Here is a 15,577-nt window from a genome sequence, read left to right as displayed (position 1 = left end):
ACTTATAACGCATAGGTGGTGGTGAGATGGGAACAGAACCCCAGAGCTCTCCACTCAGAGGTTCCTGCTAAGCCATCTGTCACCTGGGGCCTGCTCCCCACCCCGCAGCAACAAGGTGGTGGCTGCATCCCCAAGGGTGGCTCTGGGACCCGGCTTAGGAGCTGGTGACAAGAGGCAGGCTGCAGGGTCTGTGAGATCCGCCCCCAGTGTGGAGTGCTGCCATCAAATCAAGACACTGAATTTAATCAGTACGACACGGGTACCGAACCCAGAGACCAGAACACGGGAGCCTCAATTTTTTGAAAAGATCACTTTAGGGTTCGTGTCATGAGACTGCCTTATGGCCAAATCACCCCCTAAAAGGGTCCTTTAACGAGTTTCCATGGAATATGTCAATTGCCAACAATATAACTAGCACTGCTGATGGACTTTGATAGTACTCACAATGGTATAACCTCTTCTCCCATTTTATGCCTCTCCTTATGTTTTTTCTTATGCTTCCTTTTTGCTTTCAAGAGGGATCCATCTTTTATATCTCCAGTATCATTTTCCTCTTCAGTAGAGACTTCTAATTCTAAATTAAATATCAAGTTAAGAAATAAAGACATAAGTTAAGGAAAATGAAAATCTTATTTATCTAACCCTAACCTTAAAGTTATAAATACCTTTGCTTTCTTTGCAAACTTTTTTTTTTTTTTTTTTTGGCCGTGCTGTGCGGCTTGTAGGATCTTAGTTCCCCGACCTGGGATTGAACCCAGGTGAAAGCGCCAAGTCCTAACAACCAGACTGCCAGGGAATTCCCTCTTTGCAAACTTCTGAAGCTTCTTTTTTATTGTTGTCTTTTTGGGTCATATTTTTCTAAATAGATCTTTATTGGAGTATAATTGCTTCACAATACTGTGTTAGTTTCTGTTGCACAACAAAGCGAATCAGCCATATGCATACACATGTCCCCATAACCCCTCCCTCTTAACCCTCCCTCCCATCTTCCCTACCCCACCCCTCCAGGTCATCGCAAAGCACCAAGCCGATCTCCCTGTGCTATGCTGCTGCTTCCCACCAGCCAACTATTTTACATTTGGTAGTGTAGTCGATGCTACTCTCACTTCGCGTCAGCTTCGCCCTCCCACCCCATGTCATCAAGTCCATTCTCTATGTCTACCTCTTTATTCCTGCCCTGCAACTAGGTTCATCAGTACCTTTTTTTTTTTTTTAGATTCCATATATATGCATTAGCATACAGTATTTGTTTTTCTCTTTCTGACTTACTTCACTCTGTATGACAAACTCTAGGTCCATCCACCTCACTACAAATAACTCAATTTCATTTCCTTTTGTGGCTCAGTAATATTCCATTGTATATATGTGCCACATCTTCTTTATCCATTCTTCTGTCGATGGACATTTAGGTTGCTTCCATGTCCTTGCTATTGTAAATAGTGCTGCAATGAACCTGTGGTACATGTCTCTTTTTCGATTATGGTGTTCTCAGGGTATATGCGCAGTAGTGAGATTGCTGGGCCGTATGGTAGCTCTATTTTTAGTTTTTTAAGGAACCTCCATACTGTTTTCCATAGTGGCTATATCAATTTATATTCCCACCAACAGTGCAGGAGGGTTCCCTTTTCACCACACCCTTTCCAGCATTTATTGTTTCTAGATTTTTTGATAATGGCCATTCTGACCGGCGTGAGGTGATACCTCATTGTGGTTTTGATTTGCATTTCTCTAATAATTAGTGATGTTGAGCATCTTTTCATGTGCCTCTTGGCCATTTGTATGTCCTCCTTGGTGAAATGTCTATTTAGGTCTTCCACCCATTTTTTAACTGGATTATTTGGTTTTTTGATATTGAGCTCCATGAGCTGTTTATATATTTTGGAGATTAATCCTTTGTCTGTTGTTTCATTTGCAAATATTTTCTCCCATTCTGAGGGTTGTCTTTTTGTCTTGCTTATGGTTTCCTTTGCTGTGCAAAAGCTTTTAAGTTTAATTAAGTCCCATTTGTTTATTTTTGTTTTCATTTCCATTACTCTAGGGGGTGGGTCAAAAATGATCTTGCTGTGGTTTATGTCAAAGAGTGTTTTTCCTATGTTTTTCTCTAAGAGTTTTATAGTGTCTGGTCTTACATTTAAATCTTTAATCCATTTGGAGTTTATTTTTGTGATGTTAGGTAGTGTTCTAATTTCATTCTTTTACATGTAGCTGTCCAGTTTTCCCAACACCACTTATTGAAGAGGCTGTCTTTTCTTCATTGTATGTCCTTGCCTCCTTTGTCATAAATTAGGTGCCCATACGTGCATGAGTTTATCTCTGGGCATTCTATCCTGTACCATTGATCTCTATGTCTGTTTTTGTGCCAGTACCATATTGTCTTGATTACTGTAGCTTTGTGGTATAGTTTGAAGTTGGGGAGCCTGATTCCTCCAACTCTGTTTTTCTTTCTCAAGACTGCTTTGGCTATTCGGGGTCTTTTGTGTTTCCATAACAATTGTAGGGCTCCCCTGGTGGCACAGTGGTTGAGAGTCCGCCTGCTGATGCAGGGGACACAGGTTCGTGCCCCGGTCCGGGAAGATCCCACATGCTGCAGAGCGGCTGGGCCTGTGAGCCGTGGCTGCTGAGCCTGCGCGTCCAGAGCCTGTGCCCCGCAATGGGAGAGGCCACAACAGTGAGAGGCCCACGTACCGCAAAAAAAAAAAAAAAGAATTGTAAAATTTTTTGTTCTGATTCTGTGAAGAATGCATTGGTAGTTTGATAGGGATTGCATTGAATCTGTAGATTGCTTTGGGTAGTATAGTCATTTTCACAATGTGGATTCTTCCAATCCAAGAACATGGTATATTTCTCCATCTATTTATGTCATCTTTGATTTCTTTCATCAGTGTTTTACAGTTTTCTGAGTACAAGTCTTTCGCCTCCTTATGCAGGTTTATTCCTAGGTATTTTATTCTTTTTGTTGCAATGGTAAATGTGAGTGTTTCCTTAATTTCTCTTTCTGATTTTTCATTGGTGGTGTATAGGAATGCCAGAGATTTCTGTGTATTACTTTTGTATCCTGCAACCTTACCAAATTCCTTGATTAGTTCTAGTAGTTTTCTGGTGTCATCTTTAGGATTTTCTATGTATAGTGTCATGTCATCGGCAAACAGTGACAGTTTTACTTCTTCTTTTCCAATTTGTATTCCTTTTATTTCTTTTTCTTCTCTGATTGCTGTGGCTAGGACTTCCAGACTATGTTGAATAAGAGTGGCGAGAGTGGACATCCTTGTCTTGTTCCTGATCTTAGTGGAAAAGCTTTCAGTTTTTCACCCTTGAGTATGATGCTTGCTGTTGGGTTTGTCATATACACTTATGTGTTGAGTTAGGTTCCCTCTATGCCCATTTTCTGGAAAGTTTTTATCATAAGTGGGTGTTGAATTTTGTCAAAAGCTTTTTCTGCATCTATTGAGATGATCATATGGTTTTTATTCCTTAATCTGTTATTATGGTGTATCACATTGATTGATTTACGTATATTGAAGAATCCTTGCATCCCTGCGATAAATCCCATTTGATCATGGTGTATGATCCTTTTAATGTGCTGTTGGATTCTGTTTGCTAGTATTTTGTTCGGGATTTTTGCATCTATGTTCATCAGTGATATTGGTCTATAATTTTCTTTTTTGTGTGATATCTTTTTCTGGTTTTGGTATCAGGGTGATGGTGGCTTCATAGTATGAATTTGGGAGTGTTTCTCTCTCTGCAATTTTTTGGTAGTGTGAGAAGGATCAGTGTTAGCTCTTCTCTAAATGTTTGATAGAATTTGCTTGTGAAGCCATCTGGTCCTGGACTTTTGTTTGTTGGAAGATTTTTAATTATGGTTTCAATTTCGCTACTTGTGATAGGTCTGTTTATATTTTCTAATTCTTCCTGGTTCAGTCTTAGAAAATTGTACCTTTCAAAGAATTTGTCCATTTCTTCATGGTTGTCCATTTTATTGGCATCTAGTTGTTTGTAGTAGTCTCTTATAATCCTTTGTATTTCTGCAGTGTCAGTTGTGATCTCTCCTTTTTCATTTCTAAATTTATTGATTTGCGTCCTCTCCCTTTTATTCTTGATGAGTCTGGCTAAGTGTTTATCAATTTTGTTTATCTTCTCAGAGAACCAGCTTTTAGTTTTATTGATCTTTGCTATTGTTTTCTTTGTTTCTATCTCATTTATTTCTGCTCTGACCTTTATGATTTCTTTCCTTCTACTGACTTTGGGTTTTCTTTGTTCTTCTTTCTCTAGTTGCTTTAGGTGTAAGGTTAGACTGTTTATTTGAGATTTTTCTTGTTTCTTGAGGTGAGATTGAATGGCTATAAACTTCCCTCTTAGAACTGCTTTTGCTGTGTCCCATAGGTTTTATGTTGTCACGCTTTCATTGTCATTTGTTTCTATGTATTTTGTTATTTTTTCTTTGATTTCTTCAGTGATCTCTTGGTTATTTAGAAGTGCACTATTTAGCCTCCATGTATTTGTGTTTTTTACATTTTTTTTCCCTGTAATTGATTTCCATTGTGGTCAGAAAAGATGCTTGATACGATTTCAATTTTTAAAAATTTTCCAAGGCTTGATTTGTGACCCAAGATGTGATCTATCCTGGAGAATGTTCCATGTGCACTTGAGAAGACAGTGTATTCTGCCACTTTTGGGTGGAATGTTCTATAAATATCAATTAAATCTATCTGGTCTGTTGTGTCAGTTAAAGCTTCTGTTTCTTAATTTATTTTCTGTTTGGATGCTCTGTACATTGGTATAAGTGGGGTATTAAAGTCCCCTACTATTAATGTGTTACTCTTGATTTCTCCTTTCATGGTTGTTAGCATTTGCCTTATGTATTGAGGTGCTCCTGTGTTGGGTGCATAAACATTTATAATTGTTATATCTTCTTCTTGGGTTGATCCTTTGATCATTATGTAGTGTCCCTCCTTATCTCTTGTGACAGTCTTTATTTTAAAGTCTATTTTATCTGATACTAGTATTGCTAGTATCAGATACTAGCAATATCAATCCAGCTGTGATTAACATTTTGGGGAAGTAACTCCTATGATACATTAGAAGCAATATAAAATAAAATAAAATATTAAATAATTCTTTAAAACAAAAGAGTTTGCTAAAATCGAAGTCCCACTGGACAGAAGCCCAGGGACCCCTGTCACCAGTGACCACTGGCAAACAGGATTTCAATTGCAAAGTTTGATTCCTACTTTCTAAGCAATTTTTTTAAGGCCTAGTAAAACTCTGTCAGTGTAATTAATGACTGAAAAGAGCAACCACAATGGATTTCCATTGTTTCCTTCACAGGTAAGGCCTTGGAAAAGGCTGGGGGGAAAGAGTTCTTGGAAACAGTAAAGGAGCTTCGCAAGTCCCAGGGCCCTTTGGAAGTAGCTGAAGGTAAGTGTGGAATCAGGCCATGTTCCCTGCACAGCCTCACCACCTTCCCCTCCAGCATAACATGCTCCACGCACATTCAGTTTGCAGAGCAAAAGAGGCCATAACCAATCAGGAAGCTATTTTAGCATCTCTCAGATAATTTGAGCAGGCCTGCGTAGATCATTTCGTACACTTTGGGGACTATAAAGTGTCTGGATAGTTCAAGCCAATTTGCATCCCAGCTCACCCCAAAATGATCTAGAGCAATTGGGTAACTTTGTGTGTGTGTGGAAAATACACATGACAAAATTTACCATTGTAACCTTCAAACATTGTACAATGTGGTGGCATTGAGTACACTCAGTGCTGTTCTCCATCACCACTATCTAGTCCCAGAACTTTTTATCACCTTCTGTGGAAACCCCACACCCATCAAGTAGTCACGTCGTCCCTCCCCCAACCCCTGGCAGCCACTAGTCCGCCTTCTGTTTTGATGGGCTTGCCTCTTCTGGATGTTTCATGTAAGTGGAATCGTATAAATATGTGATCTTCTGTGTCTGGCTTCTTTCACTTAAAATGTTTTCAAGGTTCATCCATGTTGTACCGTGTATCAGCACTTCATTCCTTTCTATGACTGAATACTATTCCATTTGTTTATCCATTCATCATTTGGGTTGTTTCCACCTTTGGCTCTTGTGAATAGAGCTGCTCTGAACATTTGTGCACAGGTTTTTGTTTGAACGCTTATTTTCAAGAATATTGGGTAACTTTTTGACAGGCGGGCCCAACTTCAGATCCGTGTACCCGCCGACCTCCAGGAACCATCTAGTCAGTGCCAAGTGCTGCCCTGGTGCTGGGGCTCCAAAGACAAATAAAACCCACTCCTGCCCTCAAGCACTGGACAGTCGAGGAGGAGAAAGAGACACACAAGTGGGGCACAGAGAGGGAGCCATGCTCTCTGCTTGGGGGAGTTGGGGAGGCGCCAGGGAGGATATAAGACCTGTGTGTGAGAAGGCTCAGTCAGGAGCAGCAGGGAGAAAGAGAGGAATGGCGGTCAGAGATGAGCCTTGCCCTTGGGCTGTGCTAAGGGTCTGGATTTGACCCTATACAGATGAGAGTAGGAGCTGGGGAATGTGATGATCAGATTTGATAGTTAGAAAAGTAATGGGGCTTCCAGTCAAGACAGAACATGAGTCTGCACTTTACAGTCTGCACATACCACTCCCCATACGATGATAGATAGAATTTCCTTTTTAAAATTTTAAGACAGAGCCACACTGAAATATAAAATAAATATCCAGGACTTCCCTGGCGGTCCAGTGGTTAAGATTCCACACTCCCAATGCAGGGAGCACGGGTTCGGTCCCGGGTCAAGGAACTAAAATCCCATGTGCCGCACGGCGTGGCTAAATAAATAAATAAATAAACATCCATGTGGACAGAGAAGAGCTGCAGGCAGCAGCAGCAGGGGGACGTGGAAGCCGCGGGCTGGGCTCCAGGTCTGGTAACATGCAGAGCCATCAGGAGGTCAACTCTTACCTGCTGACGGGAACGGAGTCACCTCACGCTTGGAGGGGACCAGAGCCAGGCTCGCTGCTCAAAGCAAGGGCTGGATGCAACTCCCAAGCTCTTACAGGAAGCCAAGGCTCTGACCGCCACCCAGGGCTATGGCTCGTGTGAACTCTGTTTTCTAGAGTAGCAGAAGGGAGCAGAGAGCCCCTCGCCCAGGCCCAGGGCCACGTGGCCCACTGGCTCAGTGTCTGGATCTACCGCCTCCCCTATATGACCATGAGACAGAGCCCTGAATCATCCTTGTAGGACAGGATCCTAACTGCGGGGGTCTTGCAAACTGCCTGATGGGGTGGGAAGGAGAGAAAAATAGCTTCTCTACATAGAGTGAGAGCCTCCAACACGCTTCTAAACAGTTCTAGAGGCAGAAAATAGGAGGTAGAGAGGCAACATGTGAAAAGATGAAGAGATACAAACTACTATGTGTGAAATAAATAAGCTACAAGGATATATTATACAACACAAGGAATACAGCCAATGTAGCCAATATTTTATAATAACTTTAAATGAAGTGTAATCTATAAAAATTTTGAGGCAGTACGTTGCGCACCAGAAACTAACATGTTGTAAATCAACTATCCCTCAATTTAAAAACAACAACAAAAAAGATCATGGCTGAGAATTTTCCAGAATTAAACCCACAAGTCCTCAGGTTGAAAACACTGAGTACATGAAATCAAAATAAATCCAAATCCTGGCCCATCAGGAATTCCCTGGTAGTCCAGTGGTTAGGACTCCACGCTTTCACTGCTGAGGGCCCGAGCTCAATCCTGAGAAAGATCCTGAAAGCCACATGGTGTGGCTAAACCAAAAACAAACCCAAAAAAACCAAACAAAACCTGGCCCATCGTGGTGACATCTCTAAAGTTGAAAAATCAAGAGAAACCTGAAAAGCAACCCAACGAACCCAACTGGTTCTCCTGACAGCCGACTTCTCATCAGCAACAAAGGATGCTTGGAGACAGAAAAGAAGTATCTTCAAAGAACTGAGGGGAAAAACTGTCAACTAAGAAGTCCATGTATTACTTTGTTATTATTCAACAGGGAGGGTGAAAGATGCAGAATTACAGACATGCAAAAATTGAGAGTCAGAAGCCCTCAGACTCTTGCTGAAAGGACCACAGAGGCCTCACTGGGAGAAACAGAAGTGAATCCAGAAGGAAGGAGAGGGCTGTAGGAAACAAGCAGGAGCTAAGAAATCGGGGCATATCTGTCAGCTCTAAGTATCCATGGCCCTGGGGCCAAACAGTGGTAGCTCCTTGGGAAGAAGGGATTGGTGAGGGTGAATCTGGAAAAGGGGAGACAGTTCATCAGGGTCTAACACCATATTTCATTTAATTTCAAAACACCATCCGTTGTAAGATATGCCCTTATTGTAAGAAAGAATAAATTTCCAAGATGGAGTGTCCAGTAGGAGACCCCATACAAAGCCAGGACACATTCAGTTTAAGAGCTAGCAAGACATGAACTACCATGCAGAAAGGGCAGCAAGTACCTTTTTTTTTTTCTTAATACATTTATTTACTTATTTTTGGCTGTTTACTTATTTTAGGTCTTCATTGCTGGGCGCAGGCTTTCTCTAGTTGTGGCGAGCAGGGGCTACTCTTCCTTGCTGTGCGCAGGCTTCTCATTGCGGTGGCTTCTCTTGTTGCAAAGCATGGGCTCTAGGCACGCGGGCTTCAGTAGTTGTGGCTCGCGTGCTCTAGAGCGCAGGCTCAGTAGCTGTGGCGCACGGGCTTAGTTGCTCCGTGGCACGTGGGATCTTCCTGGACCAGGGCTTGAACCCATGTCCCCTGCATTGGCAGGTGGATTCTTAACCACTGTGCCACCAGGGAAGCCCCAAGTACCTGTCTTGACCTTGGCATTGGGTGGACAGAGGGGGACAAAAAACCTCACTAGGGAACTTGAACCACAAGCTGGTACTCCTGTGGATTTGCAGCTGAATCCACTGCGGCCCCAAAACTTCAATCAGGGAAGTTAGTGGGACATGACCTGGGTATGGTAGGGTCCCCAGGTGACACAGAAGTAAATGCAACTTCCCTCTGGAAGAACTCATCTCAGTCCAAGCCCACCGCCATTGTAAAATGCATCCTGATTCCAGCCAGGAAGGTGGATGGGACAGGGGTGGGAGGTGCGGTAGAAATGAAGCAGATGGGCCTGGAATGAGACAAGTCAGAGGAAACCGACAGGTGGTGCCGGCGACAGAGATGGAGAAAGGGGAATCAGGCTTCGGGAGTGAATGATGATTTTCTTGGGCACAGGTTGGACCTAGGGCACCAGCAATGTCACTGGTAAGCAGGGGGTGAAAACTGAGGACGAAAATGGTTTGCAGATGGCTGTTTAAAAGCCAGGGCCAAGCACGTCGGGCAGCAGAGAGAAGAGCACCGGGCCTCGGCGGGCAGGGGGAAGAGGGGCTGTTGCAGGAACCTGAGACAGGAGGAAAAGCACAGTGTCGCGGAGACCAAGGATTAGCAGCAGCAGCTTCCCAGCCAGACAAGGGGCCACCCTGCAGCCCCCTTCGCTGTGGTGACCCTGAGAAGGTGGGCTCGCCTGAGGAAAGGTTCTGGAGGCCCTTTGCAGCTGCACTGCCATCCTCAGAGCATGGTCCTCACCAGGTGACATCACATCACATAAAGAGTATTAGCAGATGCTTCTACCAAATATCAGTGTCCCAAGCCCCGAGATCACTTGACCTTGACCTTGGCACCTGTAAAGAACACTATAAATTCTTACAACTACAAGCCAAGGTTTCCATTTCCAGTTGCCATGGAAATACTTTGTTTTAGGCTGATGTGCTATCATGGACTACCTTCAAAATCTAGTGTAAATAGCGGGCGTCAGAAGGATGAGAAGGCATGCCATTTTTTTCCTGATTAAATGTTTGACTTAACATTGCCATTAGTGGTATATTCCTCTTATTTAAAATGACTTTAGGGCTTCCCTGGTGGCGCAGTGGTTAAGAATCTGCGTGCCAATACAGGGGACACGGGTTCAAGCCCTGGTCCAGGAAGATCCCACATGCCACGAAGCAACTAAGCCCATGCGCCACAACTACTGAGCCTGCCCTCTAGAGTCCGTGAGCCACAGCTACTGAGCCCGCATGCCACAACTCCTGAAGCCCGTGCGCCTAGAGCCCGTGCTCTGCAACAAGAGAAGCCACTTCAATGAGAAGCCTGCGCACGGCAAGGAAGAGTAGCCCCTGCTCACCGCAACTAGAGAAAGCCCACATGCAGCAATGAAGACCCAATGCAGCCAAAAATAAAATAAATAAATTTATTTAAAAAAATAAACTGACTTTAACATTAAAAAGAATACCATTCAAGGGCTTCCCTGGTGGTCCAGTAGGTAGGACTCCACACTCCCAATGCATGGGTTCCGGGTTCGATCCCTGGTCAGGGAACTAGATCCCACGTGCCACAACTAAGACCCGGCACAGCCAAATAAACAAATAAATATTAAAAAAAAAAAAAAGAATACCATGCAGCTGGTAACATGATCATTACCCGGTGTGTAAAGAGCTGGAATCTCTCCAGCACATGAGAGCAGTAAGGGCCTCAGGGAATTTGCCCCAAGCAGGAAGGGCCAATCCCCAGGGTACTGGGTTCCCTTGGACTACAAGGCCGACAGGGACGTTCCGTTTCTGGTGTGCAAATGTACAAGGTCATAGAGTCAACCAGTCATGCCCACTGCCTCCTCAGTATTTATATTGACTGATTCCTTCACTCACTCATTCACTAATCAGATGGTTGGCGCCAGCTGGGCACTGGGAAGGCGAGGCGTTCACAGCCGTAGCTGACAGGCGGGGGACGCCCCTTGCATCTGTCTCCACCAGCCCTGGCATGTGCAGTCACAGCCTCTCCAGCACTGTGGGCGTCACTAGGAAACACGGCTCACATGCTGGGCGGGCATCATATATTTCAAATAAGTCTTTCAAACCAACCCCACACACTGCCCTAAAACAGACACACATACATTTGTTACAAACACAGCCCGTAGCGGCCACAGCCTGCCTGAACTCCCCCAGGCTCCCAGAGCCTGGCCACTGCGGGAGGGTTGGGGACCTTTGCTACACCCGGCTGCTTGAGTGTCACAGAGCCCCAGCTCCACAAGGTGGGCAGCTTAGGGGCAAGCAGCATGTGGGGTCAGAGTGGCCAGTGGATCAGGCCCAGCCCCTTCTCCAGGGATCAACGGCCACAGGGACTTCCCGGGTGTTCCTCGTTATCAGCTCTGTCACTGATGGGAAACAGGTTTGGGGGTGGGGTGAAAAATAAAAGTAGGGAGTATGAACTGAAATTATGAGACAAGGCAGGCATAATCCAATTTCACAAGCCGCTGTGAACACTTGCTCCCTGTAGGCTCCTCAGGTATGTAGAGATGATCGAAAGGGCAGTCCCTGTCTGAGGATGCGTACAACCCAGTAGATTGGTTCTAAATTTATGGAGGGTCCTCAAATCACCAAGCGCGAGGCCTGCATCAGACCTACCAAGTCAGGATCTCAGACGGGGCAAGAAGGGAGGGCTTGTCCATTTTTAAAAAGCCGTTGCATTGGTTTCCAATCGCTGCTCTAACAAATTAGCACAAACTTGGTAGCAACAAACAACACAAGTGTACTGTGTTAGCGTTCTGGAGTCAGAAGTCCACAATGAGTCTTTTTTTTTTTTAATAACCTTTATTTTTTTAGGCAGTTTTCTTGTCTGTTTGTTTTGGCCACGCTGCGCAGCTTGCAGGACCTTAGTTCCCCGACCAGGGATTGAACCCACGCCCTCGGCGCAGTCCTAACCACTGGACCGCTAGGGAATTCCCCACAATGAGTCTTAAGAAGCCAAAATCGAGGTGCTGGCAGGGCTGGTTCCTTCTCAGAGCAGCCGTCCCTTGCCTGTTCCGGCTTCTAGGCTCCTGCATTCCTTGGCTCCTGGACGCATCACTCCAACTCCTGTTCCTTCATCACAGCGCCTTCTCCTACCTTTGACTTCCCTGCCTCCCTCTTATTAGGACCTGTGTAATTACACTTAGGGCTCAACTGGAGAGTCCAGGGTAAACTTCTCATCTCACAATCCTTCACTTAATCACACCAGCAAAGACCCTTTTGCCATGTAAGGAAACATTCACAATTTCCAGGGATCAGAGACGATTCCACTGTGTACCTTTGATTAGGAGTCACCTAACCTGTGGCCAGGAGGCAGACCATGTGAGAGTGTGTGACATGCTGTCACATCAGCTTTCAGTGTGTTTACCCAAAGCTTGTGCCAACTGTCAAAAGCAATTCTGATACGGCTCCTACTCTCCTAAGAGGGACACAGGCGATTGAGCCTAACCCCCTGGCTTAAGGTGAAGACGTAGGAAATAACCTGCGGCATTTCTCTGTCGTGTCCCAGCCGCCGTCAGCCAGTCCAGCGGACTTGCAGCCAAATTCGTCATCCACTGTCACATCCCTCAGTGGGGCTCCGACAAATGTGAAGAACAGCTTGAAGAGACCATCAAAAACTGCCTGTCGGCAGCAGAGGACAAGAAGCTGAAGTCGGTGGCGTTCCCGCCCTTCCCCAGCGGCAGGTAAGATGTTCTCCTCCAGGGGGGTGGCAAGGGTGCTGGGTCCGCTTGTCCAGCCTTCTCGCTGGGGACCAGCTGCTCCCCGACTTGGTCACATCCAGTCTGGCCATCCCAGAGGACGTGACCAAGGGCTGCCAGCACAGCCAAGCACATTGACCAGGCGATAGAGCAAGAGACGCAGTTTCCATCCAAAATGCAGGGAGAGGGCTTCCCTGGTGGCGCAGTGGTTGAGAGTCCGCCTGCTGATGCAGGGGACACAGGTTTGTGCCCCGGTCTGGGAAGATCCCACATGCCGCGGAGCGGCTGGGCCCGTGAGCCATGGCCGCTGAGCCTGTGCGTCCGGAGCCTGTGCTCCGCAACGGGAGAGGCCACAACAGTGAGAGGCCCGTGTACCGCAAAAAAAAAAAAAAAAAAAAATGCAGGGAGAAAGCCCATTCTGGGAGGAGCAGGAGGCAGAGTTCTCTTCTGAGAGCCTTCTGAGAGCCACGTTCCTGCCAGCTATCCCAGTCTAGAGCACTGGATCCGAAACACCAGGCTCAAAGGCACTTGCTCCTCCAAGTGTGGTCCACAGACCAGCAGTGGAGAGCCCACGGGGTTAGGATGCCAATCGCAGAATCCCCAGGGGATTCCGGTGCTGCTCTGGGGCTGGGAGAGCCTCGAGGCTGAGGCTGGAGAAGTGAAAGGCTCTCAGCAAGGGCTTGCTTTTAGGGGTTGGAGAAATGATTGCTCTAATTGCCACAGACCCCGACTGGGCATGGGAGCAGTATTTCAGGTAAATAATGAGGCTGTCTGCCCTCACGTGTAGCAGGGCCTCTCCCCTCACGCTCACAGCCAGTGTGAGTTATTGCTTTAATTCTGAACACCCTTTCTCCTGAGAAGCCCCTCTGTAGCGCAGATATGATTTACACTCTGAAGACATTCTGCTACAGCCGAGTCACAGGAAGGCGAAGAAGGAAGGAATGAGGCCTAGCTTCCTGCCGTGATCCTATCTCAACCTGAGCAGGCAGCGCTGGGTCTCCACAGCCTGGCCCGGAGGCACTGCGGGTTGAATTCTTTGCATAGCTGGGCCCACGTGCCGAGATGTTCTGGGCTTGGGACGGGGCAGCCGAGTGAGAAGAATTCTTATTAGGCGGGCCAATCCTGGACCCGCCCAAGGGGCTTGGTAGCTGACCCCAAACGACCAGGGGTGTCACAATGGCTGCGTCCCTGGCGCACAGCTCCACCATGGCATCCTGGGGCTTTTGGGGCCCTGCCCAGAATCGTCACTGCTCAAATTACATTCGCACGTCCACACAGGTTAGCGAGAGGAACACGAAATGCATGAAACAGGAATTAATGAAGGTGTACTTTTGAGCATACATTATTGCCCTTTAATAAACAATCTGTTCAGCATGTAAACCAGTTTTGAGGGAATAAAACCTATATTGCCTTTTTTTTTTTTTGCCGTGCTGCGAGGCTTATGGGATCTTAGTTCCCTGACCAGGGATTGAACCCACGCCCTCGGCACTGAAAGTATGCAGTCCTAACCACTGGAACGCCAGCGAATTCCCTATATTGGCTTTTTTTTCTTTTTCCTTCCTTTTTGCGGTACGCGGGCCTCTCACTGCTGTGGCCTCTCCCATTGCGGAGCACAGGCTCCGGACGCGCAGGCTCAGCGGCCATGGCTCACGGGCCCAGCCGCTCCGCGGCATGTGGGATCTTCCCAGACTGGGGCACAAACCCGTGTCCCCTGCATCGGCAGGCGGACTCTCAACCACTGCGCAACCAGGGAAGCCCTATGTTGGCTTTTTAAAATGCTGAGTTGGTAGGGGTTTTTTGTTTGTTTGTTTTTAACTTTTATTTTATATTGGAGTATAGTTGATTAACAATGTTGTGTTAGTTGAGTTGGTAGTTTTTAAAGCTCAGCTGGACTTGAGTCAGGCCACATAGATTCAAACACAGGCCACTGCTCACCAGCCAGCCCTAAAACCATTGTGCCACTCTGAGCCAATGTGGCATATGTGAAGTGGGGACAGTGTGCCCTGTCTGTCCCCCTCTTGGGCTGTCCCTCTTCTGAAGTGAAAGGGGATCATGCGTGGACCAGCCTGCACACGGTGAGACCCCGAGAGATAGGAACAAGGACCTGGTGCCAAGATGAGAAGGAACCACATTGCCCCTACCCCGGGCTGAGGGCAGAGTTACTCCATGGGTCCCAGGACCAAAGTGACGTCAGCTCTTCTCTTTCTTTGGCACAGAAACTGCTTCCCCAAACAGACGGCAGCCCAGGTGACCCTCAAAGCCATCTCGGCCCACTTCGACGACTCGAGCGCATCCTCACTGAAGAACGTCTACTTCCTGCTCTTCGACAGCGAGAGCATCGGCATCTATGTGCAGGAGATGGCCAAGCTTGATGCCAAGTAGCCGCCCCGCGCCCACTGGTGGCCACCGCGCTCACCATCCGGAATCAGGAGGATCAAAGTCACAGGAGCTGGGTTTTATCTTTTAAAAGGAGAGAGGAAGGGTGACGGCAGGGGAGCGGAGGGCAGCTGAAAGGGAAGTGGGTGGCAGAGGCTGCGGGAGCAGGTCCTGCCCACGGGAAGAGCCCTCTGCATTTTATATTCTCGTTAAAAAGAGCCTCAGTCTGTAATTAACCAGGCCTCCACCAGGGGTTTCTTTCCATGTGTTTTCTTCCTGTTGTTTTAGAACTTTTTTAAAAAAACAGACTTCGTTTTAGATTTATAGCATTGACTTTTACACACTCACATACACAAAATCCTTTCAAAATTCTTAAAATCTTCTGTTTCTCCTTTTTTGCAAGGGAAGAGGGCAAAGAAGTGACTTGGGCTTTGTTGGCTGTCTGTATTCAGTGATGGAGAGAAGAAAATTAGAAAGGCATCTTACTGGTGCTTTTCTTTCTGTTTTAGTGCCCCTACCCTTACCCCTATAATATCTGTAACTACTCCTAGAAAGATTTTGCTTCAGGCTTTTGTTTTGTTTTGTTTTTTTTTAAAGAAAAAGAAAATGAAAGGAAAAAAAATAAAAGATCCAGTGTCTTTCTTACAACATACTCTTTTATTGTAACATCTTG

At 46.1% G+C, this 15,577-nt stretch overlaps 1 protein-coding gene across 1 annotated transcript in view; it reads left to right on the top strand.

Moving 5' to 3' along the window:
* Positions 1 to 15,559, top strand: part of MACROH2A2 (macroH2A.2 histone) — a 53,679-nt gene extending 38,120 nt beyond the window's left edge. The window contains exons 7-9 of the mRNA XM_079900976.1: positions 5,331 to 5,415; positions 12,339 to 12,513; positions 14,745 to 15,559. Coding sequence (XP_079757102.1) covers positions 5,331 to 5,415; positions 12,339 to 12,513; positions 14,745 to 14,910 — 426 coding nt within the window. The 3' untranslated portion in view covers positions 14,911 to 15,559. The remainder of the gene's footprint in view (positions 1 to 5,330; positions 5,416 to 12,338; positions 12,514 to 14,744) is intronic.
* The last annotated feature ends 18 nt before the right edge of the window (positions 15,560 to 15,577 follow it).

This window comes from Stenella coeruleoalba, assembly GCF_951394435.1.
Source record: "Stenella coeruleoalba genome assembly, chromosome: 16".
NCBI classification, from domain to species: Eukaryota; Metazoa; Chordata; class Mammalia; order Artiodactyla; family Delphinidae; genus Stenella; species Stenella coeruleoalba.
Note: the sequence above shows the minus strand (reverse complement) of the source record. Positions and strands in the feature narration are given on the sequence as shown.